The 13538-nt window shown below is 41.2% G+C and overlaps 1 protein-coding gene across 3 annotated transcripts in view; it reads left to right on the top strand.

The window, feature by feature from the left end:
• The window catches only part of TRIO (trio Rho guanine nucleotide exchange factor), a 400776-nt gene that overhangs the window by 361685 nt on the left and 25553 nt on the right, over positions 1–13538 (top strand). For 2 of the 3 annotated variants that reach the window (XM_048839610.2, XM_048839611.2), the window contains exons 42-48: positions 879–968; positions 3097–3189; positions 3811–3861; positions 4090–4167; positions 4734–4925; positions 6033–6210; positions 7129–7886. In XM_048839610.2, the coding sequence (XP_048695567.2) occupies positions 879–968; positions 3097–3189; positions 3811–3861; positions 4090–4167; positions 4734–4925; positions 6033–6210; positions 7129–7886 (1440 nt within the window). The remainder of the gene's footprint in view (positions 1–878; positions 969–3096; positions 3190–3810; positions 3862–4089; positions 4168–4733; positions 4926–6032; positions 6211–7128; positions 7887–13538) is intronic. The other variant, XM_048839612.2, reaches the window with a different exon arrangement.

Below are 13538 nucleotides of genomic sequence, written 5' to 3'. Positions count from 1 at the left end.
GCCTTGTGAAGAAAATGGTTAACATGGTACCTGTCTCTCAACTCAATCTCAGCGCCTCTTTTAGGAGGCCGTAGTTTCATATGACCAGATATGAAAAAAATATCCTCTCAAAGCCTAATGCTATACTTACAGAGTAATAAAAACTCTAGATGGAAAAGATCTGTTTGGCACTGGAAGAACTGAGTGACCTATGCAGGATTGGTTTTCTAGCTCTCTATCCAGTCTAACATCATACGTCTCCTTTTACCACTTACCTTGGAAGACAAAGGTACAAGTTTAAGAGCCAGGAATTTTAATTCTGAAGCTTTCCTCTGCAGCATTAGACAGGTCACTCACTGTTTTTTCCTTCCCGCCTAGCCGTAAAATGGAAATTAAAATAGTGCACTATGCTTGGATACCACGGTAATCAGCACCTTAGAAGTCATTATGATAAACAATATCTCAAATGCTAATTTTGTGAAATACTTTGAAATTCAAAATATTATATACAACCCAGTTGTCTGTTTTTCCATTATTTTATCATTCTCTGTGTCCCAATGTCAGGTGTGTTTGTGTAGTGCCATGCTCAGATCTATAACTTCTGCATGTACAGTTACATTTTTGGGTCAGAGGTATCCAGTTTTCAAGTAATTGTAACTCTTAGACAGATACTTCAAACTATTTGAGGGTTTTTCTTTTCTGGCTAATTTGTTATGTTTGAAGTATACCTGCTTATTTGCTCTTGATACAGAATTTATTCTACCAGAAGGCAGAATGATCCTTTTAACATAGAAGTATACATTTAGATATATGTGCTTTTTTATTATACTCCATTTCAGCCTGTCACTTTTTTTCTGACTGTAGTACATTATCTTTGTGTCTCTGTTTATTCTTCCTAGGAGAGAAGGTTGCACATGTACATAGTTTACTGCCAAAACAAACCAAAGTCTGAGCACATTGTCTCAGAGTACATTGATACATTTTTTGAGGTAAGTCTCAGAGAGTAACATAGATTTTCAGGGTGGAAGTTGGGTTTTATTCCAAATTATGAGCGTTCTTCTTTGCTCTTGAGTATTGTTGCTCTTTAAGAGATAGATTAGCACCACCACCTTCAGAAGGGGGCTGCTGGTATTCAAATTTGAGATAAATTCAGTGATACCAAATGAACGAGCTTCACTCTTGGTAGGCCAAGGGAGGTGTTGTTAATGTATTATACTTATTATTAAACAGTAATGCAAACAGAGAGATGGATTACAATGTGGATGCAAATGGCAATATTTGATTTCGCTATACAGTACTTTTGAGACTCCTCAGAAACTCAGATGCTGTAGACAAAACATGAGGTGTTAAGACAAAACCTTTAGCTTAATGTTTTGCCTCACAAGTTTGTCATAGTATTCTATGTTCAGATCTCCTGCCAGTTCTGCAGATCAACCCTGAGGGCCTTAAATAAAGGCAGAAAAGTTGACAGTAGCAAAAATAAGTAAACTAAAAAGCAGATATTATGAACTATGAAGGTAATTTCTGTTCATTTCATAGTTAGGGATAAAACCTACTTGAGACACTGATTCTGTACTCGTGATTCTGACAAAAACACTGTTGAAGTCTGTGGGAATGTTTTATGAATAAACTAAGAATAAAACCCATTCCACCCCACAGGAGTATTTGAGCTCTAGCTGGGTGGAATGAGCTGTTGAGGAAGTAAAATCCGCCTTTCATTGCCAGGTTGTGGGAGTTGTTTGAGGTTGCTGGTCCCCTTGAGGGCTGCTGGTCCCTTTTGAGGGTTGCTATTCCAGACAGTGGGTTGGAATAGCAGTTGCAGTAATTGCACAGATATTGATGACATTGGATCTGTGGAGAGGTGGTTTTGAAGTCTCATCCCTTGTTTATTCCTTTGTGGCCACCAACACGGGATTATGTGGCCTGGGATAGAAATCCTTTCTGCAGCACATAGGACAGGGGTGGGCAAACTTTTTGGCCCAAGGGCCATATTGGGAAATAGAAATTGTATGATGGGCAATGAATGCTCACAAAATTGGGGTTGGGGTGTTGGTTCTGGGGTGGGGTTGGGGATGAGGAGTTTGGGGTGTAGGAGGGTGCTCTGGGCTGGGATCTAAGGGTTCGGAGAGCGGAAGGAGGATCAGAGCTGGGGCAGCGGTGCGGGAAGGGGTGCAGGTTCCGGCTGGGAGTGCGGGCTCTGGGGTGGGGCTGGGGATGAGAGGTTTGGGGTGCAGGAGGGGGCTCTGGGCTGGGATCGAAGGGTTTGGAGAGCGGGAGGAGAATCAGGGCTGGGGCATGGGGAGAGGCTCAGGTGGTGCAGGCTCTGAGTGGCGCTTACCTCAAGCGGCTCCCGGAAGCAGTGGCATGTCCCTTCTCCAGCTCCTATGTGGAGGCGCAGGCAAGCAGCTCTGCACACTGCCCAATCCACAGGCACCACCCCTGCAGCTCACATTAGATTGCATAGGAGCCTGAGTGGGGCCATGCTGCAGCTTCCGGGAGCCACATGCTGCGGCCCCCGACCCAGCGCCCCGGCTGGAGTGGGTCTGAGCCGCATGGTGCAACCCTGACCCAGTACCCCCGCCAGAGCGGGGCCGAGCTGCGTGGTGCAGTTCGCCGGCCGGATCCAGCCACAGGCTGTAGTTTGCCTACCTGTGACATAGAAGGCGCAAAGGAACTTGTGTGAATGCTCTGCCAGCAGCTTCCTTCCCACATTGTCACAGCCTCTCTGCCCATAGCATCATACTGGCTCTCCCCATGAGATCATCTTAAGGTCTCAGTCCTGCAAATACTTGAAGCATGTGAGCATTACCATTGAATTTATGTGCATAAGCTTTTGCAGGTTTGGATCCAAAGTAAAGACTGAAGAACTGGGCCCCAGGGTTATAAGAAAAGCTTTGAAAAGGCAGAATTTGGAATACTTTGGGAATAATGATGATACGAATAAAACAGGAATGGCTTTTAAGGTTATCACAAGAAAATGAAAATTTGGAGCACAACTTCAAGATTAAATTTATTTCTGTTCTTCTGCCTTAGCTCCATGACAGTAAAAGTACTGGTCTATATCGAAGTAAAACCAGTAAAATTTAAAGCTAACGCTCTTCATTTTACAACCTTTAGGACTTGAAGCAGCGCCTGGGCCACAGACTTCAGCTTACAGACTTGCTAATAAAACCAGTGCAGAGAATTATGAAATACCAATTGTTACTCAAGGTGAGGTGATGCTGGGTACCCTTTCAGTGTAACCACCTTTACTAAAGAAGAACTGAAAAATCGTATTACTCTTGGCTTTGTTTTTTGGGTAGTAGAATTGAAAATGGTGAAGGGGCCTCTTTGTACTCGACATAAGCCAGAATTTTTAATACTGTATTTCAGTTTGTTTCCTAACTTGGGTTCACATTGTTCTCTGAATCCCAGTAAACAGGTTGGACCAAATTCTGATACTGTTTAAACCAGTGTAAATCCACATTAACTCTTCAGTATAGTGGAAGGGCTTAGGATTTGCACCCATGTAACTGAAGGCAAAATTTTGTTTGATTTTCCTCTGATTTTTTTCTTTAATTAATTTTATAATCCCTTTAACACTTTTTGTCTGAGTGTTTGGCAAAATGTATTTTTGACCCTTTCTACCAAGGGGGATTGATGACTCAGTAAATGTTCTTGAATTATCTGAAATCAGATGTGAAACTTAGCACTAAAAACCTACCTAATTCATGTCAGAAAGAGGCTTTGAATATTTGTATTATTTTCTTAAGAGCATCTTTTGGAATGTGTAATTCTCACACAAATAGGAGCCAGTTTGGACTTGAGATAATTTTACCTTTTTCCTTACAGGACTTCCTCAAATACTCTAAAAAAGCTAACCTTGACACAACAGAACTAGAGGTACTTTTGGCATTTTCTTTATTGACTTGAATACTTGTGCTCCACACTTCTTTTACTTCCAGTGCAGTGCTTGTGAACAAGTCGAGTTATATGAAACTACTCTTCTGTTTCAGCTCTAATTGTCCTGCTGATTAAATACACTGGACTATATTGTAAAGCCCCTGCCATCACACACAAAATCCTCCGCTAGAGAGTTAAATTTTTATTTTCTCTCCTTGGCTTTAACAGAGAGCTGTAGAGGTCATGTGCATAGTACCGAAACGGTGCAACGACATGATGAATGTTGGCCGCCTGCAAGGATTTGATGTAAGTTGGTTTTCTTTCTTAAAATGGTGCATACGTTTCTGTTCTCCTTATGACATCATTTCCAGATGAATTTATATTGTATCTGGGACGGCTATGCATTTCTCACCGTCTGTGGCACAAAGTTTTGCTCCTAATTATTTGTGTTAATGCAAAATGGGAAAGGAGAATCTTAATGCGAGCCCTGCCCAAGAGCAGGCCAGCCTGGTACCTCGTTTGATCAACCTCAAAAACATGACTTGTCTTGTGTCTCTCATTGCTTGACTCTTATATGAGTAAAATTGACCCTCAGGAACTACCAGTGTGGGAAGTGTTTTCATTATGACATCATCATTTTGAAATATGTTCTTGCAAGAAGTTAGTCAATTGCATAGAAATGATTTAAAAGGGATTTTGAGTGAGTGAGTGCCTCTCTCTCTCTCTCTCTCTCTCTCATGTATCAATCAGTGAACATACATAAAAACTACTCTGAACGCTAAAAAACCCTTGTAATGAGGTTTTATTTCTTGGAGAGGTTCAGAAAAATAACTGATGGATTAAATGAATTTGTTTCTGCTTCTGTTTTTTAGGGTAAAATTGTAGCCCAGGGTAAACTCCTGCTGCAGGACACATTCCTGGTCACAGACCAGGACACGGGACTTCTGCCACGTTGCAAAGAAAGGCGGGTCTTCCTGTTTGAGCAGATTGTCATATTCAGTGAGCCACTAGATAAAAAGAAAGGTTTCTCCATGCCGGGATTCTTGTTTAAAAACAGTATCAAGGTAACTGTTGTCTGTGAGCCCAGTAGGGTTTGTACAGTGGGGTACCAAGGTAATCATTTTCTGGTAATGGCCTACCAACTCATGAACCTATGTCTTTACCAGTAAACCTAGAAGAATGGTAGCATTAAGCTCACTACTAAAAACACATGCAAACAATTCTGTGCTTAGCTGTGCCAACACATTAAACTCTTTCCGTGCTGGCTTTCTGACCTCTTCTGTCTTAAATACAGTAATATAAATGTCCTCATTGTAACTTAGATATGCGCTACACTAAGGAGCTGTGTCTCAACTCTGTGTTCACATCTTATCACAGATAATTGCAATACCTGCCCTTACAGTAACATGTCTATATCTTAAAGCTTGAAGGCAGTAACTTGAAAGTATTATTCCCCAAGAAGTCTCAGCCCAAACCAAATGCAAATACTTGCCAACAGTACTGAAATCTTGACTAGAACATCTGTCAGATCACATGACTCAAGTTCCACAGGCTAATCCCTTAAACATTTTAGCCCTGCCCTTAAGCAGTAGTGTGCTGCACAGTTACTTTGGATATTCCCAGAAGTAATCTGACTGGGGGCTTCTGAGCAATAGGGTAAATTGGTATGTGCATGGATTGATCTGAGTGACTATACTGAGCTCTGGATGCAAGCTATGCTTCATAGTTCTGCTCTGACTTGGCAGCTGGTACTTGTTTGGAAATAGTTGCTTTCTTATAGTGAAATCTTTATAGACTACAGATTAAAGTACAAAACTACTGTAGTATTTTAAATAAAAGGAAGGAGTGAGCAGAGGACTCTACCAAGGGGAATTTTACTGTGCTACCCTGGAATGGATCACATTTGACTTCTTTCTGACCTTGAGTCATAGTTTCTGAAATGCAAGATGCTGTTAATGACTGAGTGAAATCTTAAGTGATGTGACAAGGATGACGAGTATCCATCATGAATCCTTAGTTTCATTTAATAATTTATTTTACAGTAATCCTGACTACATTAAATAATCATTATCTTAAATGTTTTGAAGACTTCAGAAGCTCAGAGCTCCTGCCTAGGGCTGTTGGTGGTGTCTTTGCAGTACAATAGATACAATAAATTCTCTTTCGTTAAGGTGAGTTGTCTTTGCCTGGAGGAAAACGTGGACAGTGATCCATGTAAATTTGCACTAACATCAAGAACAGGGGATGTCATGGAGACCTTTGTTTTGCATTCTACCAGTCCAGGCGTACGCCAATTGTGGATCCATGAAATCAACCAAATTCTGGAAAACCAGCGTAATTTTTTGAATGGTAAATCATTTGTTGTAATCTTTCTGCCCCAGGCGCTGTACTGGATGCCCCAACTACTTGCTCTCCTTCATATTTTATCTGACCTAGTTCAAGTAATACTCCAAAAGATTTCTTTCTTCTGGGGTGGCAGGCCTTTCAGCTGGGGGGAAACATGCTCCTTTGTTTTCACTTCCCAACAAATGTTTGAACTTGTGTAGTGGCCTGTAACTGACTATTTCAAAGTGCTTTATAGGAAAGAATTAAAATTGACAATGTCCCTCTGATATGAGGAAATAACGTATCCGCTTTAAATAAAGGGGAGTTTTTGGAGGGCTAAACCAAAGTGTCAGCCTAACATTACAGTATAAATGTATTTCACTTGCATTACTTCATAGTTTGTCCAACAGCATTTAGTACTATAACATTTAGTGTCACTAGGAGAAAGCTAGGAAAAGCTAGGAATTGCCACGGATCTCAAAAGGGTCTTTTCACTGACCTTCACACTTATGTTTCTACTTTTGAATCACTCATTCTTCCTCAGCATAGATTTTTTTTTTCCATTGTGAAAGAACTGGTTTAAAAATCATGTAAAAAGACCTGTTGGAAACAGGATGTGGTGGTTAGAGCACAGGACCGGGAGCTGGGAGTTGTGGCAGGTATTTACAGCTCAGCCATTGACTTATGACGTAGGAGAAATGGCTTAACCTCTGCCGCAGCTTCTCCATCTGTTTTGGGAATATAATCTTACCCACCAGTCTACCTTGCAGGGATGTCATGAAGCATTAATATCTGTAAAGCATTTTGAGGTCAGTGGAGTAAAGGTGTTATGTAAGAATAAAGTTTGTTTTTGGTCAAACTCTAAGGTTGCATTAAACATATCCAGCTTTAACCTGCCCTCTTCTCACTCCCTCTGCTCCTTCCCCTGTATTTAAATTGCAGCCTTGACATCACCAATTGAGTATCAGAAGAACCACAGTAGCGGTGGCGGTGGCAGCAGCAACAGCAGCGGCCCCAGCAGCTGTAGCGGAATTACCAGCTCCAGCCGTAGCAGGCCCTCCCGGATCCCCCAGCCTGTCAGACACCATTCCCCAGTCCTGGTCTCCTCTGCAGCCTCCGCCCAAGCAGAGGCAGACAAGATGTCAGGTATGTCCATTCATAATCCCTCCCTGCCACCCCACAGCACATCCCTAGAGACTGGCCTCAGCCAGCCAGCCAGGCACCCTCCCATTGCAGAACCGGATGGTCCTGAGAAAGAAGCTGAGCAGATTCCCAAGATGAAAGTTATTGAGAGCCCCAGGAAGACAGCTGGAAACGTTTCTGGGTCAGCAGATGGAGCCCAGAAAGAACTGCGTGGGAGCTCGGAGGACAATCGCTCAAGGAGCAGCATAGGATCTCTGACGCTCGGGAAGCCAAGGCCAGGAGCCATCTCTCCAATGAACTCTCCTCTCTCAACGACTTTCCCTTCTCCTTTTGGCAAGGAAACCTTTCCACCCAGCAGTCCCCTGCAAAAGGGCTCCTTTTGGAGCTCCATCCCAGCATCCCCTGCCAGCCGTCCTGGCTCCTTCACTTTCCCTGGGGACAATGACTCCCTCCAGCGCCAGGTCCACCGCCACTCTTCACACAGCAAGGACACAGACCGCATGAGCACATGCTCCTCGACCAGCGAGCAGTCAGTTCACTCCACCCAAAGTAATGGGGTAAGAGCGGAGCATCTCTGTCCTGCGAGCTCTTCTAAAACCTTCCCATGCTCCCCTTCTGTGCGTTACCATCACTCTCCATACTAACTTCTGGCTCTCCAGTGCTGCACTGCTCTGAAATAATCAACTGTTCCAATATCTTCTCTACACAAACAAATAGAATATATATTCTATGTCTGTGTGTGTATGCATACAGCAGACTTGTGATATGTATACAGACGCAACACAACTGCTAACATTAGTTGTGACTTCCACCTCTGCTGAAACATCAATCACTAGTCTGATTCCTACTAACTTGCTCTCCTTGCTTTTTTGTCTCTAATCCGAAGGCAGATAATTAACGTGCTGAATATGGCAATCACATGGCCTCTGTTTGTGCGCCACCAACAGCATTTGTAAGATTTCCAGTTGGCCGATTGTCGTGGGGCTTTTTTCCCCCGCACACATCCATCCCTTTTTTGTTTTTCCCTATATAGTTTTGACTTTGGTGAGGCATCCATGTCACACTCCCTGGGCTGCTTTATTTTACTCCTTTCAGCCTTAATTGAACTGCAGCATTCTTTTTACTCATCCTCTTTAAATCCCATATCTGGTCAGTGAAGCTTCCAAGTATCAACTGAAAACACACAAACACACAACCAAAAAAAAACTCTGATCACTGTCAGCCCCCCAAAAGTAAGAAAGTGGAAATATTCACTCCACGCCTTTATTCCCCTGTGTAAAAGAAACTGTGTTAGGGCATCTGGAGATTCAACCTTTTAGTCTGCACTTTTTTGTGTGTGTGGGGAAAAAAGGGTTAACAGAATCCACATCCTGAACTGATGTCCACCAGGAAACGCAACATAGTCATGGGGCATGTGCAAATTTAATGCACAACAAATGAATGTCACTCACTGTGAATGTGATAGGCATGTCACCATGCCTTTTACCAGCATTTGGTTTTCCCTCACTAAGTGTTGTTTTCACAAGTGTTTGTTTTTTCAGTACCTGTCACAGCTCCTACACAATACCAATTGCAAATCACCTAACCTGCAATACTTTTTTAAACGCATGCACTTCTTGGTAGAATTGTTTAACATATAGAGCTCTCTCGATGTTTTAGTTCTTACACTTACCTTTGTAATAGCCTTAGAGGAAAAAAATTGTGCTTTGCATGTATTCTTTTTTTATTTGATCTGGTCTCCTTTCTAATTTTCATTTGGTTTGGCTTTGTCTTGCCGTTATCTTTTTCTTTAGTCTAGCAGAATGTTATGTTAATATGATATCTAGGGTAAATAGATGTCTTTTGAATAAATGAATAGAGCATTAATAAGATAGTTTTATGTGAACTAAAGCAATAAATACCAATTTCTTCTGTCATTCCCAAATAAGGCTTTAAATCAATTATTAAAATTCCATTTTTTGAACTGGGACATTCATGAAAACTTGAAAAGGAGGCCATAATTTCTGTGTTTGCTTCCTACAATAGCCAGCGCTACCTGAATATGCCTTCTCCCTCACAACTCACCTTCTCTTTTAGCTCGATTATGGAGGTAGGTCATAATTTTACATTTATAACGTCACTGTCTGTCGTCATACAAGGTGATGTCACAAATTTTAACTTAGTGACTTCCCTCTGTGATCAACTAATTGGAGAAAATGAGCTGTGAAGGTTTATGTCCTTAAATTTGATGTATTCATTTGTGGATGTGTGTTTGTACATATTTACACACACGTATATAAATGTAGTTAAATGATATGTGTAAAAATATACATACACATGCACTCATGTATGCATGTGTTTCTGTTTCATAACTGAAAAGGGGGAAACCCTGAAAAACACATGAAATGAACCTTCTAGTCTGGCTCTTGTAAAAGCTGTGAGAAACACCTATTCAAAACATAGAAGATTTCTACTTAGTAGGATTGTCAAGTATGTGGAAACAATTCTTGATTAAGCTTTTATGGTACACAATGCTTGAATTATGGGGGGACGTGATACTTTGCAGGTTTTCCCTTCTTGGGCTAGATTGCTGTGCAGTTTCCCTGACAGTACTAGCAGTTTGCAAGTAGCTCTGGTGGGATGAGTCACATGATTGGAATGTTAAAATCAATTGTTATCACATATTTAGGAAGGAGCAAGCAGGCAAAAGGAGACTGGGAATAACACTCTGTCAAAAATGGCATTACCTGTTTCCGAGTCACTGATAACTCAAGAGAAAATGACCTTGAATGCTTATGGATCAATGTCCTATCAGATAAAGCACAAGATGGGGTATTAGTTGGTGTCTGCTGCAGACCCCTGAACAGGATGGCCGGCTTCTTGCACATCCATATATAATGAATAGGGGGAAAAGCTGCATGATCATGGGGGACTTCAGTTTAAGTGACATATTCTCGGGGTGTCTTGCTGCCAGTATTAAAACATCCCTGGAATTTCTAAATATTATGACAATCTCCTAATTCAAAAAGTGTTGCATCCAATATGGGGGAATTCTATATTAGACCTCTTCTTGACAGATAAAGAGGAACTGATCACAGAACTAAAAATTAGAGGTAACTTAGATACAAATGATCATGACTTGATCACATTTATAATGTGCAAACAGAATAAAGTCACTAGTAAATGTGTACTTGATGCTTTAATAGGCCCAACTTCACAAAGCTGAAAACAATTAAAAGCCAAATCAGCTGGGCGGTAGAACTTAATCAGAAACGTGAATGATAATTGGGAATTATTTAAGAACATGTAACTAGATTTCCAAAAAGCCACAATCAAGAAAGAAGGCCATATTGCTTAAAAAAAGGAAAAGAAAAACTACCTGGTACAGAATGGGAGTGAAGGCAGCTATAAAAAAATTAAAAATAATATATAGCAAATGGAAGAAAGGGGAAGTTGATAGTAATGAATATAAATCAGAAATTAGGAATTGTAGAAGATTGATAAGGAAAGCAAAGGGACACAAGGAGAAATCTATGGCCAGCAGAGTTATGGATGATAACAAGGTAATCTTGAGTAGGAGTAGAGAGATTATTTTACTTCTGTACTTGGCACGGATGCAGCCACTGCTGGAAAACTGTCCAGTTCTGGTGCCCACAATTCAAGGATTTTGATAAATTGGAAAGGGTTTACAGAAGAGTCACAAGAATAGTTAAAGGGTCAGAAAACATGCCTGATAGTGGTGGACTCAAGGGACTCAATCTGTTTTAGTTTAACAAAGAGAAGATTTGAGGGGTGACTTGATTACTGTCTGTATGTACCTTCATAGGGAACAAATATTTGATAATTGGCTCTTCAGTCTAGCAGCGAAAGGTATAACACAGTTGAGTGGCTGGAAGTTGAAGCTAAACAAATTCAGAATGGAATTAAGGCGTAAATTTTTAACAGTGAGGGAAGCTAACATTTGGAACAATTTATCAGGGTTGTGGTGGATTCTCAATCATGGACAATTTTTAAAACAATTGGATGTTTTTCTAAATTATATGCTCTAGAAATTATTCTGGGAAAGTTCTCTGGCCTGTGTTCCATGGATGATCACAATGGTCCCTTGTGGCCTTGGAATATATGAATCTGACCATGTTGGAATTTATGGATGCTCCCTACTGGGGCTGGGCATTTGTGTTCATACATTGACTAGCCTGGAAATTAGATGGATTTCCCTGCCTTTGTAGATATGATGGGCACATTCCTAGGCTGGCATAAAAATTTGAAGATGCTCCCTACTGGTATTAGGGGAGCTGCTAGGAGGATTTCTATGTGCTGACTTTCCCTTTGGCTGGCTGGCTGGCTGTGCACACTCCCAGTCCAGGCAGGCAGTTTGCAGATGCTCCCTCCTCAGACATGCCATTTACAGGGACCATTGACTCTCCCTAGGGTGGGGGAGTCAAGCTGGGTTCTTTTTGTCTTGAACATTGTTAACTGTAATACAAAGTCAGTTAACTGGAATTCAGTTAATTATCTTATTGGGGGTATGCAGCCCAGAATAAAATCCTGTTCCCTCACCCAGAGGTGTGTGCGCTCTGTCATGATAATAGGAGTGAAATGCAGTACATACCTACTTTAATCACCAGAGCAGTATTACAGGTAATACTAAGGTATTATAGTAGTGCCTGAAGTCCCCAGCTGTGCTAGGTACTGTGCCAACACATAATCACAGACGGTTGCTACCCCTAAGAACTTGAATTCAACATAGAGTAGACACACACAAAAGTGTAAAGAGAAACAGAAGCACAGAGAGGTGTGGTGACTTGCTCACGGTCACACAGCTGGTAGATGGAAGAGCCAGGAATAGAACTCAAGTGTCCTGACTCCCAGCCCAGTGCACTGTGCATGGAACCATGCTGCCTACAGTGATGACTCAGAATATACATCAGGAGCAGTTGTGTTGGGTAAGAAGGTGCCATTCGAGCAGGCTTTACTCTTCTGACCACAACCACGTATTAAACACTGGGCCAAACTATCATTTACACTGGTATAAATCTGAAGAAACTTGACATTGATGTAACTGAGCAGATTGTGGTCCATTTTCTTTTCATTTGCAGTTACAGGTGATATTGATTATCAGATAGGAGTGGCATAATAATAATAATGGGGAGACAGTTGAATTCTTGCCCTCTGTACTGAGACTCCCAGCACAGGGTGCATTTTCTGTTGGGGACAACTTTTCACCATCAGCTTAATGTCTTTGGGCTATTGACCAGCCATTGGGTGGTAGTAGTGATAATAGTCATCGACTTAAGATATATTCAGAGCACCAACACTTACGACACATTGTTATTCCCCGGAATCATCCAGTCCCCCAGTTTACAGGTTGGCTTACCTTTAAGTCCTTCCTAAGGAAACTGGATGTTCAGGGCCAAGCTATATGGAGTTGGTTTGTTAGTCTGATGAGAAATTGCATGTTGACATTCATTAAAATTTCAGAAAGAAGCATAAGGTAGTCACAAGAGGTAATAGCTAGACCTGAGTTTTCAGGTGGGACCACTGTCAAGACAGATAACTTTTCATGGCTGAAAAACTTCGATAGTGTGATTTACATCATATGAGTTATTGATCAGTCATTACAACATTTGTTGCCAATGCTTATTAAGGAGAAAGGCAAAAAATTCAGGTATACCCATACAATGTTGAGTCCATGCTTGTAACTACACGCACTTATAATGGTTGTACTTACTGATAGAATATGAGAAAAAAGACCTCCAACTGTAGGGTAGCTATAAATGGGTCAATTAATGATCTGTTTTTCCTGGTTTTTTTGTGTGTTTTTTTTAAACACCTAAAAAGTAGCTAATTTATCTCATCCTGCGCATTTAAAAATAAAGAATTAAAAAAATGCACAAAGTATCAGGGAGTAGCCGTGTTAGTCTGTATCCACAAAAACAAGGAGGAGTCCGGTGGCACCTTAAAGACTAACATAAATGGCCCATGCGTCTGAAGAAGTGGGTTTTTTACCCATGAAAGCTTATGCCCAAATAAATCTGTTAGTCTTTAACAGACTAAACTGTCAAGCATTAAGATTTTTGAGAAACACTAACAAAAGCCAGTTCATTTTGCCCTTTTGTACCTTATTATATGTAATATGCAAGATTGGGCTACTGTCCTAAGATCCAACAAATGGAGAAAGGTGAGAACAATCATCTGCTTCAAGGCTGAATTTCCCAGCTTTGATTAGG

The sequence above is a fragment of the Caretta caretta genome, chromosome 2 (assembly GCF_965140235.1).
Source record: "Caretta caretta isolate rCarCar2 chromosome 2, rCarCar1.hap1, whole genome shotgun sequence".
NCBI classification, from domain to species: Eukaryota; Metazoa; Chordata; order Testudines; family Cheloniidae; genus Caretta; species Caretta caretta.
This window is presented reverse-complemented; position numbering and strand designations above follow the sequence as displayed.